At 42.4% G+C, this 27,605-nt stretch overlaps 1 protein-coding gene across 1 annotated transcript in view; it reads right to left on the reverse strand.

Annotated features, from left to right (window-relative positions):
* The window catches only part of LOC145404035 (glycerophosphocholine phosphodiesterase GPCPD1-like), a 165,016-nt gene that overhangs the window by 101,778 nt on the left and 35,633 nt on the right, over positions 1 to 27,605 (reverse strand). The window contains exons 3-6 of the mRNA XM_080275637.1: positions 21,838 to 21,972; positions 18,419 to 18,533; positions 10,647 to 10,816; positions 1,851 to 2,003 (exon numbers count right to left, since the gene is read on the reverse strand). Of these exons, the coding sequence (XP_080131763.1) occupies positions 1,851 to 2,003; positions 10,647 to 10,816; positions 18,419 to 18,533; positions 21,838 to 21,972 (573 nt within the window). The remainder of the gene's footprint in view (positions 1 to 1,850; positions 2,004 to 10,646; positions 10,817 to 18,418; positions 18,534 to 21,837; positions 21,973 to 27,605) is intronic.

Here is a 27,605-nt window from a genome sequence, read left to right on the forward strand (position 1 = left end):
ATCAGTGTAAGGTACATCCATCCATCCATCCATCCATCATCCAATTCTACGTTGCCCCATGAGAAGCGTAGCAGCCTGGGGCTAGGCAATTTGGTCCTGACATTTAAGATGAGAGTGACCAGCCTCACTCATCCCTGAGTGGCATTACATGAGCAATAACCCCAACCACCCCTTGGATATAAACCTTCACTGGCTCAATCCGATTGGAGTGCTGTAATTACCCACTAAACCACCAGGTGCCAAAATTTGGTTATATGGTTACCACCCAGCATAGTAAATGGTTTCCTGGTGTACAGGAAACCATTTGGCTTGTCACTCAGTGTAGAGTCACTCATAGGCAGAAGGAAGAGGAAAGAATGAAAGACAGAAGGACAAAAGAGGGAATGTAAAGTCACCTGTAGGCAGAAGGACGAGGAAAGAATGAAGTTAAGAAAGACAGAAGAGGAAGGAAGGAATGGAGAGAGGAGAGGAAAGGGCAGACACCCGAGAGCAGCACTACATTGAGTGAGTGGATGGTGAGTGCCCCCACCTACCACAGTGATGTCTGATATATCAGAAAAAGTCCAGGTTAGCATGGGGAAGTCCGGATGTCGCTTCTATCGGAATGGTTTGGGCCCCAATTAGTCCGTTATAGTGAGGTCCTACTGTATATACAGTATACAGAAATGGACTCCCATGGGAGATGTTGTATGCTGATGATTTGGTGTTGATTGCACAGAATGAAAAGGGGGCAGAGGAAAGATTTAGGAAGTGGAGAGATGGTATGAAGCACAAGCTTAAGAGTAAATGCAGATAAAATGAAAGTGATACTATCTAGGGCTGGTGGCGGTATTGTCAAAGAAGACGTAGAGTGGCCATGTGCGATTTGCCACAAGGGTGTGGGAAATAATTCCACCTTGTGCTGTGTCTGTGATAGGTAGGTGCATAAGAGATGCAGTGGCATCAGAGGTAGACTGCGAGATAATGCTGATTTCATGTGTGCTGTGTGTCAGAGAGAGTAGGTGGAGATTGTCAGGCAGGAAATGACTGAACTTGCTTGTGAGTCTCTCGAGTGTGTGGAAAAATTTTGTTATTTGGAAGACAAGTTATGTGCTGGAGATGGGTCTGAAGCTAGCTCTGTGGACAGTGATGAGTGATTGGAAGAAGATAAGGGAGCTGCTGCGTCTCCTGACACTGAGAGGGCTCTCTCTCTGTGCTAAGGGATCTTTGTATGCAGCATGTGTTAGGAGTGTAATGCTGTATTGTAGTGAGACCTGGACAGTAAAGGAAGAGGATATTCACAGGCTCAAACATACAGAAATGACAATGATTAGGTGGATGTGCAGTGCATCCCCGAGTGTGAGGGCTGGGGGGCCCCAGGCCTCACACTCATTGTGGAGGAGGGGGGGGGGGGAGATTTATGATGGAGTTGTTGGGTAGGATGGGACTGGTGTATTGGGGTTGTGATGAGAGGTAGAATGAGATAGTTTGGACATGTGGAGAGGATGGGGGATGATAATTGGGTGCAGAAAATGAGAAGTTTTAATGTTAAGGGTAGGGTTGCGAGAAGTAGACTGAAAAAGACCTGGGATAAGGTCACAGAGTGTGACCTCAGGGATAAAAGACTGAACAGGGAAGCTGCCAGATATCGAGCAGTGTGGACAGCCAGCATTAGGTGACCAACGCCAATGCATGCAAGCATGTTGGAGCCTTCATAAAACAAACGAACAAATATACAGTATAAACAAATACACACAATAAAATCTGCATTGTGAATCATATACAACTATAAGTAACATAATGCAAATTCATCAGCAATTTCCTAAATACTTCAATGACAGTTTCACAAAAGGAACCTCCTGTCTACTTACTGCAATTTCAGTAATAGGCCAAAGAGGCTTGTTGTTGATATGGAGGTTGGAAATGTCAAATTCTGAACTCTCTTCCAAAAGGGAAACTCCTCCAGTGTGGGGTTCTGGAGGGCTGCTGCTGCTCAGATCAACAGGCGTCACCTTCACCCGTACCTGATTACCAATAAGTCAATGAGAAAGACAATTAACTCTGCTAACACACTACATACAGTAATCCCTCATTTATCCATCACAATTTAGCCATGGCCTTATTACATAATGCATTTTTCAGATGCCGTCCTACCCCCCCAAACCCCTCTACAGAGGGCATAACCCCTATTAAACTCTGCAGAGGTTTCCCTGTCAATATGCAAATCCTGTCTCAATGCTAATTTTCTAATTACCACCTTTAGACATTCATTATAATTCTTATATAACAACTCATGCGTTATGTTCACGTGATATTCATTACTAACAATGAGTTTCCTTTATACATATTCCACCACAGGCCTGTCCCATCTGCACTGAAAACTTGTTCAGTTAAAAGCACTAATACTGTTATTTCTTAAACATCTGAATGAGATGCATAGATGGCTAAGACAAGAACTGAAAGCATGCAGCTAGCTACTTAAGTTATATATCACAAAGGAGACAAGCTTGTGCCATCTGACTGCACATTTACATGAACATTTTATTATTTTCTACAGAAGCTTGAAGTGTTAAGAATATTTTGTTACTTAACTGAGAGTGAGATATGTAGATGGATATTAGCAGAACTGAAAGCAAGCAACTAGCAACATACACGGTTTGAAACATTCGGTTTCCATACACACTGTCAAATACCACACACAAAAAAGATAAAGTTGAGTCACAATTTAAGCAAGGATTACATTCCCAAGGCCTTGTACAAAGCCCAAAATTGCGTATAGTCAAAACACCCCACTTAACACCCCCTAAATTGCTCTAAACTTTAAAATATATCAACAGAATAGTAGAATACAGTAACTGTACTTAATTTATAAAGCTTTCTTAGAATACAGGTACTAAAGTTCATTTGGCATTTGGCAGTGAATTTCATGCAAGCAAAAGAAACGTCAAAACTGCTGTAAGACACAAATTTAACTAGAAGAGGCTGTTTATAAACAGTACGTACAGCAGTGATCGCATGGAGTGGTGCGGGAGTAAAGTATTTTATCAACTATGGGGGGGGGGGTCATTAAACTCTTTAGTAGACCTACCCTAACCCTACCCAGTGCAAGGCATGGGTGCTCAACATGATTACCACACAGTGCACTACCAGCCACCTGTTGCAGCCAGAGCACAATTTTGTTTGCAATTTGTTACAATATTTTGTTGCTAATAATAACTGTATTGAAAAATTTTGGTTTAAACAGATTCTAACACATGGTAATTTTGCTACTAACATGAAAATAAAAAAATTCATAAACTGCGAAGACACTGTCAACAACACTGTCTTCATTTGATGGGCAAGGCACTTGCGCAGCTACCATAGCAACCCCCTCACCTCGCGATGGTGTGGAAGTCCTCCACAACAAACAATGTCATAATGCAGAGGCTTTTAATTCCGTTATTAAAACAAAGACATTTGCTATTTGTGACTGCTGAGCAGTACTTTTCTATGAGTATGTCCTAAAAATAACTGATGGAGAGTTAAGTTTGGCTTATAACATGCATATACCGGTAAATATTTTTTACAAACCATGGAGGTGTATGAAGAATGATAAAGGAATGGTAGTGGTGAACAGTGAGGATATTAAAGATGCATGGAGAGAGTATTATAGCCGGTTGCTGAATGAGAAGTTTGACTGGGACAGAGAAGGTTTGGAGCCAGCAGATCCAGTGTTTGGCCCTTGGCCTTTGATTGATGCTGCTACTGTGAGTGAGGCAATAGGCAGGATGAAGGTGGGGAAGGCAGCAGGTGTGTCTGGGTTGACTGCCGAAATGTTGAAGGCCTCAAGAGATATAGGGGTGAGGTTAGTCACTGACCTGATAAATAGGATTATTTATGAGTGTGTTGTCCCAGATGACTGGCTGAAGAGTGTAATTGTAAATGTGTATAAAGGGAAGGGTGATGCCCTGGAAAGGAGAAATTACAGAGGTATAAAGCTTTTAGATCAGATAATGAAGGTAATGGAGAGAGTTTTAGAAAGTATGATTAAAGAAAGAGTGAATTATTGATGAGATGCAGTTTGAGTTTATGCAAAGTAGGGGGACCACTGATGCCATATTCATTGTTTTGACAGCTTCAGGAAAAATATATTGGAAGGAGAAGAGATCTGTATTTTGTTTTTGCTGATTTGGAAAAGGCCTTTGACAGAGTCCCTAGAGAGGTGGTGAAGTGGGCAATGAGAAAGCTTGGCTTGGAGGAGTGGCTGGTTAGGGTGGTTATGGCTATGTATGTGGATGCTCGCACCCAGGTACGAGTGAATGGAGATTTGAGTGATGAGTTTTCTGTGAATGTTGGTGTGCATCAGGGGTCGTGTGCATCAGGGGTCAGTTTTGAGTCCCATGTTGTTTATCATGGTACTTGAAGCCCTCTCACGTGACTTTAGAAATGGACTCCTGTGGGAGATGTTGTATGCTGATGATTTGGTGTTGGTTGCAGAGAACGAAAGGGAGGCGGAGGAAAGGTTTAGGAAGTGGAGAGATGTTATGGGGCACAAGGGCTTAAGGGTAAATGCAGATAAAACAAAAGTGATGATATCTAGGGTTGATCGCGGTACTGTCAAAGACGAGGGAGAGTGGCCATGTGCAGTTTGCCACAAGGGCATGGGAAGTAATTCCATCATGTGCAGTGTTTGTGGTAAATGGGTGCACAAGAGATGTAGTGGTATCAGAGGTAGACTGCAAGACAATGCTGATTTTATGTGTGCGGCATGTCAGGGAGAGCAGGTGGAAATTGTCAGGCGTGAAAGGATTGAACTTGCTGGTGAATCTCTTGAGTGTGAGGAAGAGTTTTGTTGTTTGGGAGACATGTTGTGTGCTGGAGGTGGGGCTAGGGTGAGAAATGGTTGGAAGAAGTTCAGGGAGCTCTTGCCTCTTCTGACATTGAGAGGGCTCTCCCTACATGCTAAGGGGTCTTTGTATGCAGCATGTGTTAGGAGTGTAATGCTTTATGGCAGTGAGACCTGGGCAGTAAAGGAGGAGGATATTCGCCGGCTCAGACGTACAGAAATGACAATGATTAGGTGGATGTGTAGTGCGTCCCTGCGTGCAAGGTCCAGGGGTGCTGGGTTTACGATGGAAGAGTTGAGAGGTAAGATGGGACTGGAGTGTATTGGTGTTGTGATGACGAGAGGTAGATCGAGATGGTTTGCACATGTGAAAAGGATGGGAGATGATAATTGGGTGAGGAAGGTGAGAAGTGTTAATATTGGGTCAGGGTTAAGGAACTCAACAGGGAGGCTGCAATGGATCGTGCAGCGTGGAAAGCTGCTATTAGGTGACCAAGGCCGACGCACGCAAGCATGTTGGAGCCTTTAAAAACAAAATGAAACGAAACAATGGAGGTCTGTGAGCTCATCTGGCAAAATGCAACTGCGTGCGTCATTGGCTGCTCCACATCACAACATTACCACAATAATACAACCACATCCATTGTACCAAATTCCTTTTTTTTTTTTTTCAGATGTTAATTAACGTAAAATGATGAAGCCAAAAATAGTGCAATGTGTAATGATGTTTAGGCTATTTTTAACCTGCCGCATGCCAGCTATTTTTAGCCCTATGGGTCACCCCAGTGCCGGCAATTTTTCGACCTTTCTTTTTTTGGCTAAAATGATAGATTTTGATGTGGAAACATTCGCCATTAAAATGCTGACCGAGGCTCGGAAATGGGTTTTATTCAGTCCGGTATACGTATACAGGTATAGTCGCTCTCTCACGCTCACTATGTACGTGAGAAAGCCATTTTCTACGTAAGGTATACTCAGGTATTTATGCTGGGAAGGGATAGCAATGTTCAGTACACTTTTCTGATTACTTATTACTTCAGCATCTATCACAATTTGCATGTCTTTCTCACCGTGAATGCATTATCTTACAAATTACTTGAAGATAGGTACAACCTGACTTCATTATGTACAGTCCTGGCACTTACATGAAGGTATTTACAACTTGACTTCACTACATAGTCCTTACACTTACAAAAAAAATATTTACAACTTACACTTACATGAAAATATTTACAAAATGCCTTCACTATGTACAGCACTGGGTGAGGCACACAGGCAGAGTGAGGCAGAGCGAGCGTGAGGGGGGAAGCGAGTGAGTGTATGGCCTTGACAGCCTGGGGGATGGTAAAGGAGCAGTTACCTTACATGCCTGCCAATTTTTACCCGTGAATCTTGAAAAATGTGGTCACAGTGAAGTTTTTTATTTTAGACCGTTTTAAAACAGCACTGGCACTGGCCGCGCAGTTATGTCAGACCGTTTTAAAAAGGCACTGGCACGTGGCGGGTTAAAGCCTACATGAGCTTTGTTCACATAATGACCGTAATTTATAACATAATTTCTTGCCTTGTCCTTATCTGTATGTTACACAGTACAACACTACATGTTATAACATAATTTCTTGCCTTGTCCTTATCTGTATGTTACACAGTACAACACTACATGTTTCATTTGGTTATTTTAGTATCCCTTCATCTTGTCACTACACAGGTACCAGTATATACCGGTATAAATACATACATACGTACATGCATACGCGAGCCTAGAAAGCCTCGAAATAGCGCAGGATTTGAATTTTTTACCTGTGCTCTGAAATTATTCATTCATTCATCAGCTAATCCTGTGTTGCCCCATGAGAAGCGTAGAAGCCTGGGGCTACGCAAGTTGGTCCTGACATTTAAGATGAGTGCGACCAGCTCCACTCATCCCTGAGTGGCATTACATGAGCAATAAACCCCAACCACATCTTGGATATAAACCTGCTGCAGCTTAATCTGCCTGGAGTGCTTTAATTACCCACTAATTTTTGAAATTAAATCAAATTTAGAAATTAAATCATGAGGGAGAGGGTGGCGACCATCATCCACTTCCTTGATGTAGTGCTGCCTACTCCTTCCTTCACCTTTATCGTTCTTTTTCTGTATCTACCCTCCTCTCTTCCTGTTCTCCCATCTTTCCTGTCACATTTTATTACTCTTCTTCCCTTTTCAGGTGGCTTTATATTGAGTGACAAGCCTAATGGTTTCCTGTAAGCCAGGAAACCACTTATTTGACACTGGGTGGTAACCATATAACCAACCTATACGTGTTCCCTATGTATAAACAATTGGGCTGGAGGAGGATTAGTGCCCCTCCCTGTAAAACAACCAACTTAAATGGCCATCCCTTAAGGGATTATGGCGTCGTGCTATAGATATATAGAAATTATAAGAGAGATGGGTGTGAACTAGGGGGAGGGCTGTGAAATGGCAGGGGACTGGGTGAAATGGAGGCAGATCAAGGTGTCAGACAATGGACAGATAGATATTTCTGAACAGTATCATAAATCGCATATACAGTAAACTCTCAATTATCTGGCACAATTCAGCCAAGCCCTACAACGGTTAAAGTAAAATGTGGGATATTGCATAGTACCCCTCACTGGCTCAATATTAAGTGTCAAGCCAGATTCATAACTATCCATCTCAAACTTCTATCCATAAAATTTTCCCATGAGTAAAAATGAAAATTATGCATAAAATACAATAAAGTATCGATACAAGACAGTAATACAGCATCAACTGGCTACAGTTTACATGCTGGTTGATACATCTCAACACTGGATATTGCACAGAACTGCTGTTTCCGTCCCATTTTGGCCTTGGATATTATATAATTTTGACAGATACTGTTTTAATAGAGCTGAGCCAGCAGCGCCATATATTGCGCTGGACCGGACATTGCGACGATGGATAATTGAGAGTTTTCTGTAGTCAAAATCACTTGTTAAATTTGTGTAAGTTGTGAGAGGACTGTATTGCTTTAATTCACCCATAATTTTTGGTTATCAGATAACGATGTACCATATACCGAATAAGGCAGCACTGGATAAAAGATGGATTACTGTATATAAATTATGTCAGGCAATAATCCATGCCTGCATGGGTTAGCCAATAAAATTTTACATCATACACTTTCCCCCTTTGGGGGCTAAGGTATTGGTCATATTTTAAGCAATCTGTTGAGAGTGTGGTCTAGGGGGTCAGAGTACATGCTACTGACCAAGGGGTCAAATGTTCAATCTCACTCAAGGGACACTGGCTGACTTCAGAAAGGGCATATGGCCACAAAGTGATATACACTTCAATATACCTCAGTTGCCCAAGACAGGAGTCCTCTAACCTACTGGACGACATATTGCCTGAGCACAAAGTAAAATAAAAATTTTTGACCAAAAAGGATCACTTGTAAAGCTTTAACACCATGGGGAAAACTAGTGTTAATCAATTTAAAAGCCTGCTTGCTTATACCTTATTTTCATATCATAGGTTTACTTATGAAAAAGTCTGTCCAGTGGAGGAAACATATGTAACAAAAAAAATCAATTAATGTATTATGCAGAGGAAGAAATTCAACAAAGTCCATCTACTTGGCAAAACTAAACTCCAAGTTTAGTATATGAAGAATGCTGTCTCAATGGCCTGATGCACAATAGTTGACTGTGAGGTGTGCAGCCATGGGCTCATGCATTAGTGGAAGATGACCTTGGACAGGTTCCACCACCACCATACTTGCCTCAGTAGTATACACCTCACAAACTCTGCTACCAAGCTTATCAGAATCCTTTATTTCAACATTTCTCATTTATTACTGTTTAATGTAAATACTGGCCTCAATTATATGAGTGTGTATGAGGAGGTACACTAGTTCCAAGGTACACTAGTCCCCAAGAACACACAGTAACCCTCTATGGAAGATGGCTGAGGCTATGCTGAGGCCATGCAGCAAGAATGCTTGAAGTCTTTTCAGGAACGAGAAATGACTCAAGCAACAGCTCTATTAAATCCTAAAAGTCGGGTGTCCACATATGCTGTCCAAGGGTACTAGGGCCAAAAAGACAGGTGTCTACACATGCAGTCATGCCCCCCTACCCCGCAAACCTACCCCATCCATCCCACCCCTTTACCATCACACTTACACACCACCACCCATCCATCCCCACCCCACCTCCCCAACCTGACCCCCCCACCATCCCTAGACCATCCCCCACCTCCACCCCCAAACCCCCATAGCTCGCCAACTTCCACCACAACCCCCCACTCTCCACTACCACCCCTAACCCTCACCCTCCCATCACCCACACCCTCCTCACCCCCCACAACCCTCCCATCCCCCACAACCCTCCATCCTCCAACCACCCCCAATTCCCCCACCATTCTCTATCCCCCACCACCCCCATCCCCCTAACCCCTACCCTCACCCACCCCACCCCACCCCCTAAACCTCCCCACCCCTCCAGCCCCTACCACCCCCTCCACACCCTACTAACCACCCCACCCCCTCCCCATCCTCACCCATCACCCTCCATCCCCACCCCCACCCTACTCCCCCATATCCACCTCCCACCTCCCCAAACAACCCAGCCCCCACCTGCCCAAACCATCCCCTCACCCTGATCTCTGCCCCCCCCCCTAGAAACCCCCCACCACACTGCACCTGCCGATTATGCCCGTCCTAAGCGTATGCCAAAACATTCCAAAGCCTGTCTCTTAGGGGTTAACAGCACTTGTCTTCTGCACTACTGGTCTCCTGGTATTCAACTAACCCTGAATCCAGAGGTAACATACTTTTTAGCTTGCTCTTACTTCGACCAACTATCTTATTCAGTATAGCCTCTTCAATGGAGTGGCTAGATTATGCTTTAGTAAACTCCTTCAATGTGACAGACCTTCAGTATGATGAATAAAATAATCTGATAGAAGCAATAATATACTAAAAAGGACATTATAAACATTAAAACTGTTGAGTAGAATAATCCTTCTGTGGTTCACATCAAATTAAAGAGTTGATAACAGCAAGATACTAATAGTTAAAGCTACTCCCTTTGTATCCATCCATCACCTGAACCTGTGTTGCCTCACAAGAAGCGTAGGAGCCTGGGGTTAGGAAAGTTGGTCCTGACATTTCAGATGAGAGTGACCAGCCTCACTCATCCTTGAGTGGCATTACATAAGTAATAAACCCCAACCACTCCTTGGATATAAACCTACACAGGCTCAATCCGAATGGAGCACCTTAATTACCCATTAAGTCCCATAATTTGGTTATATGGTTACAATCCAGCATAGTAAATGGTTTCCTGCTGTACATGAAACCATTTGGCTTGTCATTCAGTGTAGAGTCACCTGTAGACAGAAGGATGAGAAAAGAATGAAGGAGTCACCTGCAGACAGAAGGATGAGGAAAGAATGAAGGAAAGAAAGACAGAAGAGGAAGGAGTGAAAGAAGGAAGAGAGGAAAGGGCAGTCACCCAAGAGCAGCACTACATCAAGTGAGTGGATGGTAAGTGCCCCCACCTACCACCAAAATCCACTTGTGAAATGTATGACATGGGCCAGAGGCTAAGTTACTTGAGTTTACAATTTAAAAAGTAGCAGCTACTATACTCTATAGGTAACCCTTGTTTAAAACTGGAAGAAGTTTTAAAGTACAAGTGGTATTGTGAATTAGGAGAATTATCAAGTCAGCTCTATAAGGAGCAATGGAACTTTGACTGGCATTATGTCTACCTCACAAAAAAAGGTGGTGGGGGGGGGGAGCAAAAAAACAAAATTTCATATTATTAAAGAAATATATTCAATTTACCTTTTTATTTTGGTATTTCTTTTTAAACAACATAACTGGGTCATTGTAAAGTGTGGAGTTACAGAGTCGCAGCTGAACCACGGAGTCTTTTACCAGCCACCCTCGGTCCACACGTTCAAAACCCCCATACGATCCAAACCTCTCCACCTGTGGTTCTGCTGGACACATCACTGTTGGACAAAGTGTAAGTTAGCAAACTGGAAACATTAACCGTAGTAAGGTAAGACAAAATAACAATGCCAGGAGGATAAATGGTGACAGTATTCTCTGGTCTCTATGACTCACTCTCAGAAGATACAAACTGGCGTTACATTTGAATAAAATACTAGTACTGAAGTTTTCTAAATCATGAGAGGGCTGTTACATCCATACTTTATCAACTACCAAACAAATAACAAACTCTGTCCTGGGTGGTTGTGATTAACAAGCTTCCAAGTCTCTTTGCTAACAATGCCACAGCTCTTGCTGTCATGGACTCCTCCACTCCAGATCTAGTTTGAATTATGCAAATCTCACTGGAACTTTGCAATATCAGTCTCACTAATACAGTAATACCTCGATATACGATACTCCAGCTTAACACTGGGGGCAGAAATACCACCATACCCTGCCTAACAATGGCCAAACCCAGGTTTAATGATGGATTTTTATTTTTTTTACCAATTTTGATGATATTTTAGACTACCATTGTGTAAGTTGATTTATAAACTGTTTTTAGAGTTAGTTAATGTGTTTTAGCCATAGGTGGGGTGAAAACTGTCATTTTGGGGTACAGTTTACTAAGCCTGATGTTTTCCAGACTTATATTTGATGATTTTCATATTTGTTGGATTTAGTGAGTTATTTACAAGTGTTAAGCTTAGGTTAGCTTCTTTTACAGCTGCTATGTCATTTAGATTGGCTTTAAATTTGTTTTTGGACTCATTTGGGTGGGTTTTGGTCTTGGTTTGGGGGGGAACCCAATGCTGGTAAACGTTCCCCATTACTTTTTGTTAAAAGTACCCCGATATATGATACCCTGCTTAACGATTGGGTTTTACTTAACCGATTACTGTACACAGTTAAACCAGGGTATGCCTGTACCTTACACCTCCTTGATACTTTGTAATATTATTCATTTTCTCTAATACCAAACACTCTTCCAGTCTCTTACCTATAAAGGGTAGCAGTGATAGGCAATCCACGCTTCCCTTTATTTTTTGTCATATCTGACGGTCATATTATTAAAACTGAGTTGCATAAGATATAGGCAAGCCTGAAGTTTCTGACAATTTCTGAAACACATGGTGGAGAGAGAATGTAAAGATCATTTAGGCATGTTGAGAGAATGGAGGATGACAACTGGGTGCTGAAGGTGAGAAGCATGAACATCAGGAGTAGGGCTGCAAGAGGCAGACCAAAAAAAAAAAAACTAGGATGAGTTGACCCCTACACACTGGGCGTCGGTCAGGACTGATACTAAAGCGGTGGACGCTTACCACCATGTGTCATTAGGAACCACAAATGCAATCCTGCCCCAGTTTGAATTGGCTGCCATTTGATCCTGTCACCAAAGAGTAGGGACAGAGTACCGCCACCCGACTGAAGCACACAACAGTCTTCTCAGTGACTTAGCCAGGTGTAGAGCAATGTCATAAAAATCTGCCTCATCCGATTCCATTCCTGCCTCAAGCAGATCCCTTGCCTCATCCACTCCTGCCAATCCTTTGTCCAAGGATACTAGGAAAGGGCTCAGTGATAGCGGCATAGGGGATGTCTTGGACGTCATTGTGTCTAATTTATCTAGTGGTGGAGAAACTTCCTCTTTTGTCTTTCTTTCCTTCATTCTTTCCTCTTCCTTCTGCCTGTGGGTGACTCTACACTGAGTGACAAGCCAAATGGTTTCCTGAACACCAGGAAACCATTTACTATGCTGGGTGGTAACCATATAACCAAATTTTGGCGCCTGGTGGTTTAGTGGGTAATTACTGCACTCCAATCAGATTGAGCCGGTGAAGGTTTATATCCAAAGGGTGGTTAGGGTTCATTGCTCATGTAATGCCACTCAGGGATGAGTGAGGCTGGTCACTCATCTTAAATGTCGGGACCAACTGCCTAGCCCTGGTCTCCTACCATCCTCATGGGGCAATGTAGGATTGGATGATGGATGGATGGATGGAGAAACTTCCTCAGAAAATGATGGAAGTTATCACACTGAGAGCGACTCATGTATGCCCACTCCTTCCTGCTCTGAGACGTCTGATCATGCCCTCACGCTGCTTCAGGAGGTGCAAATGGCCTATGACTGTGATGCCTTTCCATCAGATGAAGAGGTGGATGATCCCTCAGCTGTGGAAAGTGAAGAAGACTGTAGTGAGTGTGGATGTCATGAAGGCCATGAATGCTGACGCCGTGCCAGTCCCAATGGCTCCCCCGCCAAAGTCGGGGCTGCATGCATGCACACGGAGACTTTCCACTTCAAGCATCATAAGTTACTCATCTTCATGTCCATACTCATCGACGGAACCACCTCCAGACTTGGAAATGCTTTCAATCACAAGAAGAAGAGTTGTTGAATATTATGATCTTTATTTTGTTTCCCTACCTGCTACACTTTCTCGGATATGAAGGTCCGAAAAAGGCTATTCTGGAAGATATGCCCATAAGGAGAGGACAGCCAAGCCAAAATAAGCCCAGTGTCAAAAAGTTAACAGAGTGTGCTCTCAGGAATAATGGATTGAATAGGTAGGCTGACAAAGATCCAACAGCATGGAAAGACACCATTTGGTGACCAAGGCCGATGCATGCAAGCTTGTTGGAACCTCTATAAACAATACGATAAGAATGTATGAACAATACTCGTAATGTGGGATGCATGGTAATCAAACTTACCAATCACAGGCATCCCATACAGTTAATGCCCCTCAAAATTTAGGGCTTGTCTCCACCTTGCCCACCTTCATGCTCCTTGTTTTGACAGAATGGTCCTCAGTCTTCCAGCCTATACCCTCCCTCTCTCTCTTTCTCTCTCTCTCACACACACACACAAAATGCTCAACACGGCTCAACACAGAATCCTGTGCATATCAGACCAAAAATGCTAAAATTTCAACTGATACTTATACCTCACCCCACATACTAAAACTGAACACACTGCCCACTGTGGCAAGGACAGTGATCAGATTTACAAACAGTATTACAATCAATTCCATGGCATAAGTAACATCTTAGATAAAGGTAAAAGAAAAGAGTGCAGCAATACCATAAACTCTCCGTCCTAACTATGATTTATTTTAGCATGAATGTCAACTACATGTGAGGGCGGAATCATCCTGTTTCTTGCTATTCAAAAAAAAAATCTTATATGCATAAGGAAATTTGTTTTCCAAATATTGGTGGTTCCCTAGCATGCCTTCTTTATGAACTTACTTTTAATATTATGCCATACTTTAACATGTATTATAAAAAAAAAAATCATAAAACCTAAGAAGACATAGAGATGGCTGTGCACCCAAAACCATTAGATCAAGACAGAAGCAGTAAAATGACATGCAATCCCATCACTTAATTTTTTTTTCTTTTTTACTCTAGTATAAGCCATTACGGTGTTGCGTAATTGCACCTGAAAGGTGTCATGATAATGGTACAACTATTATCCAACCATGTGATACACAAACCTAAGCACCTTCCCCCCCCCAAAAAAAAAGTAGCAGGGATGGAATTACACACCGTTTTACTGCCTTGCCCTAGTTCCAATGGTGTTTCATGCACTGCCATCCTAACATCTTCATTCATTTTGTTTTGTGTTTATACAAGCACACCTAGATATCCGGTGCATTGATAACCAACAACTTGCTACACCGAACAAAAAAAAAAAACGGGAGAAATGGCACTCCCCCAAGCTAGACCCTGTATTGGATCATACAGCCCCGCTAGGTTACAGAAGCGCGCTACCACTCCCGGCACGGAAGTCCCAGGCGAGGCTCAAACTCACAATCCCCCGAGTACGAACTTGAAGCTCTACCACTGAGCCACCGAACGAAACAAAGTGGGGAACATTCCCACAATCCAAAGGCCGTTGATTTGCTAATTTGAACATTCCACCTTTCCTTAGGTTTGAAACGAACGTGTCTGAATGCAGATGTGGTGGTGCAAGCTGCTCTCCATCCTCCATCCATCCCCTCTGTTCTCCCCCCTGCCCCCAACACGCTCCATCCCTCCTCCATGCTCCACCACACTCAGCACTGCCAGGCGTGTCTCCCTCCTCATTCTTCCACCCTTCCCCATCCCTGGATGTCTCCCTTCCCTTTCCCCAATCCTCTCCACCCCCTCCTGTCTTGTGTGTGTGTGTGTGTGTACAGAGAGAGAGAGAGAGAGATAAGAGTGGGGAGTAGTATGGCAGTTTGGCTGTCTTGCCTCCCTTTGTCCCCCCCCCTCCCCACACCTGCTTGTCTCCCTCCCCATCTTCCCCTGCCCCTGCTTGTCTCCCTCCCTGTCCCCTCATCCTCCCTGACCCCTGCCTGCCAGACCCACTCGTCCACCCTCACTGCGTCTGCTGGCCTGAATACCTTACTGCATATGATGTCTGATGTCTCATTTTCTATCAATAGTATTGTTAATGAGGATATTAACTAAGGTGTTTCTGTGTCAGTCTCTACTGACTGAGTAAAGTATATGAGGGTTTGGACCTGGAACCCATCTCTGGCTTTTCTTCAGTATCATTTGGGGAAAATTGCTTTGATATCAACATACTTGCTGACAAAACACTTCCACCAGTACACAACACTGCTGGATTTGGGGGTATGGGTGTACTTGTTTAACTATTTTGTAAAGCCCCTATGTAAGGAAACTCTGAAGGTTTTAGTAATTCAACAGCATCACAGGAGTGAAATGATTAATGAAGGTGCTTAATAACCTGCTCCTGTTCAAAAAGTCTTGAGCTGAATAAAATCAACTGGAGAAAATAAAGACATGACGAAGCAAGAGAGCACAACACCCATGCCTTGCGACAGGTCTATGACATACCTTTTGACCAAGCTCTCTGATCTTGATTTTTTGACAACCTGTTCTCAAATCTGACACACAGTACAGTATTTCATCCCTGTGTCCCCATGAACCCCTCCACTGACTTTGGTTCAAACTGGATCAACAGTGTTTAGTGGGCTTTCTCATGTGACCCTGACCTTTGTCCTAATGTACTCAAAATTGATTTTTTTTTTTTTTTTTTTTTTTTTTAACAACGGAGGCAGGAAAAACAAATGGGGAAAAAAAAAAAATCCATACACCAGATTACTGGTGTCCTCTATTCATAAAATATCTGTAACAGTTAGACTTGAACAGTTGTGGGTTGAAATTTGGAGGAAAACAACTCTGGGGAAGCGAGTTCCAGACAGATGCAGTTCGGGGAATGAAAGAATTCTGATAGGCAGAAGTTCTGCAATATGGTTGAGTGACATTCCAGTCATGAGCGCTACCAGATGCCCGTGTAGCACGAGGGAAGGCATGGAGAGGTGGCACCATGGACGCAACTTCGTCTGAGCATTTGCCAAAAAAAATCTGTAAAATAATGCAAGGGAGGCAACATTCCATCTTACTTGCAGGGGAGGTTGTTTATATGTAATGGCAGGGTTGTTAATGATTCTAACAGCTTTATTCTGAATTTTGTCTAGTTGTCTTAATGCAACCTCTCCACAACCATTCCACAAGGGTGAGCAATATTCAAGCTGAGAGCGCACGACTCTTATAAATTATAGCTAACTGCTCATCGGCGAAGAAGTTACGGACTCTGTACAATAATCCAAGTTTCTTTGAGGAGGTTTTAGCAAGTGATCTGACATGAGAGGTCCAGCTGAGGGCACTGTTGAGACACCAAGAATTTCAATATTTTCGGAGATGGGAATATTAGTAGCACTGAAGGTAATGCACGAATCTGGCAATATCCGTCTATTAGTAAACTGTATATATTTAGTTTTACTAGCATTAAAAGAGACAAGGTTGTTTTGTCCCCATTTACTGATTGTAGCTAGATCTTGATTTATGGAGATGGCTGTACTGAGTTGAGAGGTAGAGATATTAGACTTTGTAAATGGATGTCTGAGTGTGAATGAACTATGTAGTGTTGAGTCATCTGCATATGAGTGAACGGGATTGTGAGTGACAGATATGAACCAGAAATAGGGTTGGCGCCAGAACTGATCCCTGCGGCACGCCGGCGTTAATTGAGTGGAAATTCGAATATATATCATCTACTTTTACTCTTATTTTCCTGTCACTAAGATAAGAAGAAATCAAAGGAACAAAAGACGTTAGTCCATAGCAAGGGAGTTTGGACAGCAGGGAACGGTGCCATACTCTGTCGAAAGCTTTAGAGATATCAAGAGCTACTGCATGAGTTTCTCCAAAAAGATCAATTGATTGATGGATGGTATGAGTTAAGAGATTGAGTATGTCAATGGTGGATCTTTCGTGGCGAAAACCGTATTGTCTATCACTAATTAAGTTGTTGGATTCAAGATGTTTAACAATATGCTTATTAATTAAAGTTTCAAATACCTTACCAAGAGAAGATGTGACAGCTATTGGTCTGTAATTGGAGGGGTCAGAAGAACTTCCTTTCTTCGGAACTGGGTGGATATTGGCTTCTTTCCATGAATTTGGGAATAAAGAAGTACGTATGCATAGTCTGAATAATTTGGCTAGGACAGAGGCAAGTTCAAGGGAACACTTTTTCAAAACAATTGGCGGAATTCCATCTGGGCCTGGAGATTTGTTGGTTGGTAAATTGTCTAGGATGGATTTTACGAATCTTGTCTGTATTTTAAGTGGGGCAATTTCGGGAGAATCAAGTTCCAGTACTGACACATTCTGGCTGGTATCATCTATGGTAGAGTTTCTTGCAAAGGTACTAGCAAAGATATCTGCTTTCCCACATGGGTCATTTGTAATATTGCCATCTGAAGATTTTAGTTGGGGAATGGAAGATGACTTGTTAAAGTTATTATTGAAAGAATTAAGAGTAGACCAGAATATTCTATTGTCATTAGGGTTGTTAAGTAGTTTTGATGCTTGCTTTTGAAGAGAGTTTGATTTAGACAGATTTAATACAGCTTTTGCATGATTTCTAGCAATTTTAAATTGGGAGAGTGATTCAGATGTTTTTGATTTTAAGTAAGAGTTATATGCTAATGACTTTTGGGCTGTTGCTCTGGCACAACTGCCATCAAACCATTTTGGAGAGTTTGATCTTTTAGTGAATTGTTGACTTGGTATGAATAAATCCATACCAGCTAGTATTAAGTCACAAATGTGGGACTGGGTAGAACTGGGATCACTAGAGAAGACTGCCATGGAACATCAGCAAGATAATTTCTAAATCCATCCCAGTCTGCCCTGTCAAAGTGCCATCGGGTCACCCTGACAGGTTCGGAATGGGGAGATGTAGGAGGGTTAATTAATGAGGCTTTGATGAGATTGTGGTCAGAGGATCCAAGTGGTGACAGTACCTCTATCCTGTATTGATTCCACCGTATTATTGACGCGACCACCTACAGACCTGGGGATGCTTCTATTCACAAGAAGAGTTGGTGAGTAATGTGGTCTTTAATTTGTTTCCCTAACTGCTATACTTTCCCAGATATTAAGGTTTAAAAACAAGCAATTCTGGGAAAATTGCTCATACTGAGAGGATGACAGCGGTATACATAGCTTGGTGTCTATGGGATATGCAGTAATACATGGTAAGGAAGTAGTGCCAGAGCCTACTCAGCTGACAAGACTGTAGTTCTTGTTCTCACCGCTATCAGGAATATTGCGAGGGAGCAGGTTGGTCTCCCAGCGGCGGATGATGAGTGCCCGGTCATGGGATGAGGTTTCCTCCAAAACAATTGCAACACAGTAACGATACTCCACCTGTAGGGCAGAACTGGAATTAGCCTCAGTCACAACCAATTTCTGATGCAATAAATCACTCAATAGACGTGAAAGCATGAAATCTTAGTGGATTAAACTGGCAGGCCAACAAAATGACCTCCACAAAACAAGTTTATTGCACAGTTGCAGTCAGGTACAAATATAGCCATACGGCAAAAGAAACTGATAAATAATGATCTACAGCTTTAGTCAAACAAACTACATGTGGCCATGGGATAACAGGTGCAGTCGGGTATATAAATTCAAAAATTCCACTGCCTCTACTCTGTGTTTAGATCATGTTCATTACTTTCTTTCCTTGCTTTTGTCATGGTCTCAGGCTCCTGTGGACATAAACCTGGTAGACACCAGCCTGAAGATGCTCTATTCTTCAGTTCACTAATCATCTTTCAAGGAACAGGGAGGGGAGTTTAGCGACATCTATATAACCAAGCAGTTCTGCTGCCCAGTTATAAAGGAGCCACTGCATGAAGACACCTCTCCAGGACTACACTCCTCCCTCCTGCATGTTATCAAAGGGTCAACTACAGTTAAAAACACAGCAAGTCTCTCTCAGCTTACGAGGATTTGCAGCAAATGGCAATGAAAACTAGTAGTAGTTACCAATAAATATTTGGTGAACAATGTCCCTGACTGTACAATAAACACAACACAGTAATATTTAACTTGTTAATGTAAGTAATCCTACAGTACAACAGAGGAGCAGCCAAACATACCAGTAGTAAATAGATGGACAAATGATGATGAATAAAAGATCATATCATTTCATTCATAAAGGCTCCAACATGCTTGCATGTGTCGGCCTTGGTCACCTAGTAGCAGCTCTCCATGTTGCTCAATCTCTGGTAGCCTCCCTATTCAGTCCCTTATCCCTGAGGTCAATGACCTCATCCTAGGTCTTTTCCAGTCTGCCTCCAGGAACCGTACTCCAAACATTAACATTTCTCACTTTCTGCACTCAACTGCCATCCCTCCTCTCCACATGCCCAAACTAACATTTCTCACTTTCTGCACTCAACTGCCATCCCTCCTCTCCACATGCCCAAACTATCTCAATCTACCTCTTCTCATGACAACACCAACACATTCCAGTCCCATCCTACCTCTTAACCATTCAATCTTAAACCTAGCCCCCCAGTGCCACACATTCACGGACACACTTTGCATCCACCTAATCAATGTCATTTCTGTACGTCTGAGCCTGCGAATACTGTATTCTCTTCCTTTACTGCCCAGGTCTCACTACCATACAGTGTTACACTCCAAACACATGCTGGATACTGATCCCTTAGCATGCATGGAAAGCCCTCTCAATGTCAGGAGAAATAACAGCTTCCTGAACTTCTTCCACTTTAAAGGCAAGATGATTGAATGAACAAGGCTGTAATGACCATACAGTAAAACAAGGTGCAAATAACAGTGAGCTGGGGTGAATCAAGAATTGCACCAGATAAGAATGAAGTAAGACTCACTGATCTAGGCCAATTCTCACAGGATACTGTATCGGATACTATACGAACTAAATACAGACAGCTCTCACATAACATGCGAATACTGTCCCCAGAAGGTCCTGCTTTATGAGATCTCTGGGTTATAGGACCGTACGTTCACAAGTTAAAGAGGTTCATGGTATCCAAGCCAGCTCAAAGTTCACATTTTGGGGCAATTTTCAGGGATTTTTCCCAGGACATATACTGTACCTACCTAATGATTTCATTACATACAAAAACCGGAGGATTCCTTATCTTGAACTGCAGAGGTTGTGGGCTTCCTGGGGGGAGGGGGAGTGGGATTCCGAGGCAGGGCAGGACTCCTATTGGACCCCAGGTGGCGAGAGAGAGAGAGAGAGAGAGAGAGAGAGAGAGCAGAGATAACACATAGCACGTGTGAAACCAGAGCGTGGGGAGAAGGTAGGCTCAAGTGGAGCAGGAAGGCTCAGTGGACTGTGACGACACCCCGTGCAGACACGTGACAGCCATACACCATTAGCTGATGCAAACCCCACTATGACTATCGCTGCCCATGTTATGTTTGTTCCCACTGAGTTTTGACCAATTTTTTTCCGTAATGACTGTTTATAACCTGCGTTATATCCGTCATTTTCGCATTTTGACCATATGCTGGCCTCAAAAATTGCCTTCCATGTTATGTGAGGTTCGTGCACTCAGATCGCGCGTTGAGAGCTGACTGTATTTGTATATATTTATGTGAACCTATGAAACATGGTGAATGTTTTTGGCGTATCCGATACAGCCAGGATTCCGGGAGCTTGAATGATGGGTGAATGGAAGAGTGGCCCATTGGATTGAGCAAATTTGGGCTGTCTGGACATTGCTACTCCTCACCCTGCCCTAGGGTGGGAAAGGAGGTCCAATTATGTGCAAAATACCCAGAAGAACACTACTCAAACTACCTGACAATGATGTCCAAGAGGGTATTTTGTAACCAGAAGGATAAAGAGGCAGGGGCTCTGGCCCCTTTGAGTCTTACCTGTACATGTCCCTGTGCAGAGGTGATAAACATTCTTAAACACAGACTATGTCATACATTTTAAAAATTTGTTTCTCTGCTGTGAGATCCTATGTTAAGAAGTACATCATTTGATCATTGCAACATCAGTAAAGTAGGGAGGAAAACTTTCTCCATCCATCCATCATCCAATTCTATGTTGCCCCATGAGAAGCATAGAAGCCCAGGGCTTGGCAAGTTGGTCCTAACATTTAAGATGAGAGTGACCAACTTTACTCATCCCTGAGTGGCATTACATGAGCAATAAACCCAACAACCCCTTGGACATAGACCTACAAAGGCTCAATCCAAATGCGGCACCTTAATTACCCATTAAACCACCAGGCACCATAATTTGGTTATATGTTTATCAACCAGTGTAGTTAATGGTTTCCTGGTGTCCAGGAAACCATTTGGCTTGTCACTCAGTGCAGGGTCACCCATGGGCAGAAGGAAGAGGAATGAAAGAAAGACGAAAGGGAGTGTCAAGTCACCTGTATGCAGAAGGAGGAGAAAAGAATGAAGGAAAGAAAGACACAAGAGGGAGGAAGGAGGGAAGAGAGGAAAGGGCAGACATCCAAAGCCGCATTACATCAAGTGAGTGGATGGTGAGCACCCCCACCTACCACTGAGTTAAAAACATAATTAAATATACACTGACAGCACATACCCCAAAGAAAGGAATTTGGACTGAGAGAGACTTAGCCCAGAGAAGGGAATTAGGATAAAGGTGGACTTACCCTGGAGAAGGGAACTCTGACAGAAATGGACTTACCCCAGAGAAGGGAATTTGGACTGAAGCAGACCAAACTGAATCCCCACCATCATTTTCATGGGATTCAGGGTAGAGGGGCACCATAAGCTGGGAGTCCCACTGTCCCAGACTCTCACTGTTGCCTACCACACACACCTGACACAGGAAATGCTTTCATCAGATAACCTGCACCAGTTACACTCTCAGCACTTGGTAATCCTACTGTTCTACTACTATCCCTTTAAACTGCTGCATACTGGTATATCCTGTCTTTCCTGCTTTCACAACTTCAGTTAAAAGACATTATTTTTTGCAGCTTTGCTATCACCTGAAAATTTCATTTTAAGACATGACTTTTTGAACTAGAGGGGTTACTTACAGAATTTATTTACATCTCCCACGCCTGGAGTCGCTCCCCAAACACATATACAATATATATAGATAGATAGATAGATAGATAGATAGACAAACAGACTGACAAATATACAGTATATATATATATATATATATATATATATATATATATATATGAAGCCTCTGTGGTACTTGGTAAAGTGTGCGTTTTTGTACACTGAATAACGAGGGTTCGTGCCCCGCCAGGGTAATAAATTTTGGGAACGTTCTTCTGGCCACGTACTGCTTTGGCGGACACAAAGGGTGCTGTGGTTGAACCAGTGTCGCATACTATACAGTATTCTTGCACCCAGTCAGCTTGCGTGCCCCAATTGCACTTGGTTCACAGACTACACACACATCCAAAGCCACTCCAACACTACAATTACACTTACAAGCACTTCTCACCCTACATACAATCTGTACTAGACAGCCTAAGCCACTTGGTAGACATACAATGGCTGTATCGTCCCCACTTCGGTCAGGATAGGCTGGTGGTCGGGATAGGCTGATGATATGCGAGATGAGATGAAATAAGATGTATATACTATATATATATATATATAGATAGATAGATAGATAGATAGATAGATAGACAGATAGATAGATATAGATACAGATAGATAGATAGATAGATAGATAGATATATACATATATAGATATATATATAGATATATAGATAGATAGATAGATAGATAGATATATACATATATAGATATATATATAGATATATATATAGATATATATATATATATATATATATTTATATATATATATATCTATATATATATATATATATATATATATATCGTATCATCATCATTATCATCCGGACTTCCTTTCCCACCCTATGGCAGGGTGAGGAGTAGCGATGTCCAGACAGCCTAAGTTTGCCCAATCCAATGGGCCATGCTTCCATTCACTTATCATTCATGGCCCCGGAATCCTGGCTCTATCTGATATAGGAAAAACATTCACCACATTCTGTACCTTCACATAAATGTATCCGACAGAGTCAATCCAGACGCTGTCATGTTAAAAAGGGGTGCCAAATCCCTGATCATGCATTTCTTCTCACACCATTCATCCAGCCAGCTCAATCTCTTGTCAGTCTCCTAGCCTCACTGACTTCCATACCTCTCTTCCTCACACATTCATCCCCTATATCCTTCCATCTTCTCCTTGGCCTACCTCACCTCCTTCCTCCTTCAATTTGCTCTCGTATACCTTTTTCACCACTCTGTTGTTATCCATTCTCTCCCTATGACCATACCATCTCAGTACACTCCCTTCAATTCAGTGTCCACAGACTTCCTCAACCCACATTTTTCATGAATCACATTATTTTATATCCTATCCACTCTTTGTCCTCCACATACATTCCTCAGCAGTCCCATTTCCAATGCTCTTACTCTTGACTTTTCATTTTCATGCCATACCATAGCCTCACATCCATACAGTATGTTAAAGTTGGCACTAACATTCCTTCATGTAAGCCTCGTGCAGCTGCAACACTCAAACCTCTGATTCTTACCAAGGCCTTCATAGTACCAGCTACTTTCCTTCTTTGTGTCACTCTACTTTCCACTTCTTTCACACATTATCATCTCTCTTCTATCACTGTACCCTGGTATTGGTATTATCTCAACCATTCCAGTCTCTCCATTCACTGTAACATCACACTCGGATTCACCTTCTCTCTCTCAATAACCATCACTTTACTCTTTCTACATTTCCTCTCATGGCATGATGCTCACAGACATTAGCAAAACTCTGCACTAGTCTACCAAGTTCTTGTGTGGTATTTGCAAGCACTGCATCATCAACATACAGCAAATTTGCGATATTCCAACCATCACCATTCATTACCAATGCCATCCCTCTCTCCATTACTCATGTTTTTACTTTTCTCATCACCCAAACCATGTATATATTCAACAATCATGGGGACATCAGAAAACCTTGTTGCATGGCCACACCGATTGTGAACCATTCATTTAGATGCCAATTTACCCTTACACAAGCTTCACTACCTTTATAAAAAAACACTTGATGGCACCTAGCAGCTTACCATCTACACCGTACATGCACAAAACCTTCCACAATCCTTCTCTGTCTACTTTGTCATATGCATTTGTCAGATCCATGAATGCCTTCAACATATTATGGTCTTTCTCACAAGCTTTCTCAACTATCTGTCTTACTGCAAATATATATTCAACAATCATGGGGACAACAGAAAACCTGGTTGCATGGCCACACCGATTGTGAACCATTCACTTAGATGCCAATTTACCCTTACACATGCTTCACTACCTTTATAAAAAACACTTGATGACACCTAGCAGCTTACCATCTACACCGTACATGCACAAAACCTTCCACAATCCTTCTCTGTCTACTTTGTCGTATGCATTTTCCAGATCCATGAATGCCTTCAACATCTTATGGTCTTTCTCACAAGCTTTCTCAACTATCTGTCTTACTGCAAATATTTGATCCACACAGCCTGTATCACTCCTAAAGCTACCCTTTTCATCACTCACTAGGACTTCTGATATCTCTCTAACTTTATAATAATACTTCCATATACCTTCCCTACCACACTCAATAAACTTATGCCATGATAATTCTTGCACTCCCTTTGCTAAACTTTATTTTTGTACAAGGGTATAATCACAGCCTTTTTCCACTCTGTTGGCACAGTTTCTCATTTATACCTTTTTACATATCTCCAACAAGCACTTCATTCTGCTCCCTCCACTAGCCTTAATCATCTCTGCAAACACTCATGAACCCCAGCTGCATTTCCATTTTTCAGCCACTTCACAGTGCTCTTCATCTGTGCGAGTGTCACGTTTCCTGGCGCTGCATTCCTTCTCTGCACACCCCAAAACCAATCATGTTTACAGCCGCTCTGCTCTCTCTATTCCCATTCATCAGGTTTTCAAAATATTCTTTCCATCTGGTCCTTACTTCATCCCCATGGGTTCATAATCTACCACTTATATCCTTCACACCTTCACATTTCTTTCTGTTGTCATTTCTACACTTCCGCACCTCTTTCCAGAATAACTTCATATTTTCAGAGTAATTTGCATTCATTTTTCTTCCTATATCATCATTTATCTCCTCCTTTCTCCTCTTCACTAGTCTCTTTAGATGCTCCTTGCTCTCAACATATTCAGTTCTTATTTCAATTGAAGCCATGTCCTGTAACCATTCATGCCACTTCTTCCTCTTTCCTCCACTGCTCTCTTAATCTCTTCATCCCACCATGCCATACCCTTCTTCTTTGTTGTTGCTCTTGCCACAACACACCGCTTTAGGATTCCTAAGTAAGCAATCCCTATATGCATTCTGCGGGCTGTCCAGATCCATTTCATTCTAATTCACTAAATCTATCTCCTCCCCTACTTTGGCCCTGTATTCATCTGCCATTTCTTTGATCCTCAGCTTCTCGACTTTCAGTCTATCTCCCTGACTGCTCCTCTCTCGCCTGGTCCACCTCAATCCTCTCAGCTTGATCTTGCATACCACAATCATATGCTCTGACAGACCTCCACATCGTCCTCTCATGGCCCTCACATCAGCAACCACTTCCAGCATTGACCTCTCTATGAACACATAATCAATCCAGCTCCTTTCAACATGATTCCCCTTTCCTCTATACCATGTATATTTATGTGCATCTTTATGTTTGAAATATGAGTTACAAATCCACAACCTCTTTTCCTGACACATATCCATCAGTCGCTTCCCATTATCATTTTCTCCTTGTACTCCATTACAACCCATTATGTGCATTATGTCATCCTCAAGACCAGTGCCTACTCTTCCATTCATACTGCCCATTACAATCACTTTATAGTTCTAGGGGTCTATATATATATATATATATATATATATATATCCATCCATCCATTATCCAGTCATACGTTGCCCCATGAGGAGCGGAGGAACCCGGGGCTAGGCAAGTTGGTCCTGACATTTAAGATGAGAGTGACCAGCCTGACTCATCCCTGAGTGGCATTACATAAGCAATAAATCCCAATCACCCCTTGGATATAAACCTGCACAGGCTCAATCAGATTGGAGCGCATTAATTATCAAGTAAACCACCAGGCGCCAAAATTTGGTTATATGGTTACCACCCAGCGTAATAAATGGTTTCCTGGTGTACAGGAAACCATATGGCTTGTCACTCAGTGTAGAGTCACCCACAGGCAGAAGGAAGAGGAAAGAATGAAGGAAAGAAAGACAGAAGAGGGAGTGTAAAGTCACCTGTAGGCAGAAGGATAAGGAAAGAAAGAAGGAAAGAAAGACAGAAGAGGATGGAAGGAAAGAAAGATGGAGGAGAGGAAAGGGCAGAAACCTGAGAGCAGCACTACATCGAGTGAGTGGATGGTGAGCACCTCCACCTACCACAATATATTATATTATATTAATTATATATATATATATATATATATATATATATATATATATATATATATATATATAGTATATGTACATGGACAGCTATTGCAAACTGACTTAGGACCTCCCCCTAAAAGGTATTAAAAAACACAGAAATCATAGCACCGTATATCACAATGTTTGTTCATGAAATGCCATTCATTAATATGAAATCATGTTTCCCTTGTTTTTCAGGACCAGTTGGATGCATTTTGGCATGGAACCACTTAGATCTCTAAGGTGATCTAAGGACATTTCTTTGCACCAAACATTTGTCAGTTCAATCTTGAGGTTGTCCAGATTGGGTGTCTTCTTTCCTGCCATGATTTTCTTCATCTATGCCCAGCAGTTTTCTATCGGATTTACATCCGGACTGTTGCCAGGCCAGTCGAGAACCTCAAACCGGTTATCCTGAAGTCATTCTGTCACCTTTCTTGACTTGTGACATGGAGCTGAATCATGCATGAAAAAGTCGCACCCATGAACAGCAAAAGAGTTTAACACATGATTTTTTAAACTTGAAAGTATTGGCCACCATTCATCATTAAGTTCTTGGGAAGAAAGTAGAGGCCTCCCCTTCCCATTTCACCTAAGGAACATCCCCATACCATTACTGATTGTGGGTGCTTAACCCCTAAAACGCGGCCATGGACATCCGACCCCCCCCCCCCAGGTGGCGGGGTTGGATCGTGGTCTGAGTACCTGTAGGAAAATATTAGCCAAAAATCAGAGATTAACCCTAGAACATTATACTTGGTATGGCAGATAGTACTTACATTCAGCTTTCTCCAGAGACAGGTGTTGAGCCTTCGTGGACTACCCAAGGACTTGTGGAGACTTGCAAAGTTGGGTAACAAAATCTTCACTTTCACACCTCCAGCAACCCGGTTTCCCCTCTACCACAGCCTCATTCTGTCACAGTAAACTTTATACTACAA

The sequence above is a fragment of the Coenobita brevimanus genome, chromosome 62 (assembly GCF_032717465.1).
Source record: "Coenobita brevimanus isolate Jiangsu-jjx chromosome 62, ASM3271746v2, whole genome shotgun sequence".
In the NCBI taxonomy this organism is placed as follows: Eukaryota; Metazoa; Arthropoda; class Malacostraca; order Decapoda; family Coenobitidae; genus Coenobita; species Coenobita brevimanus.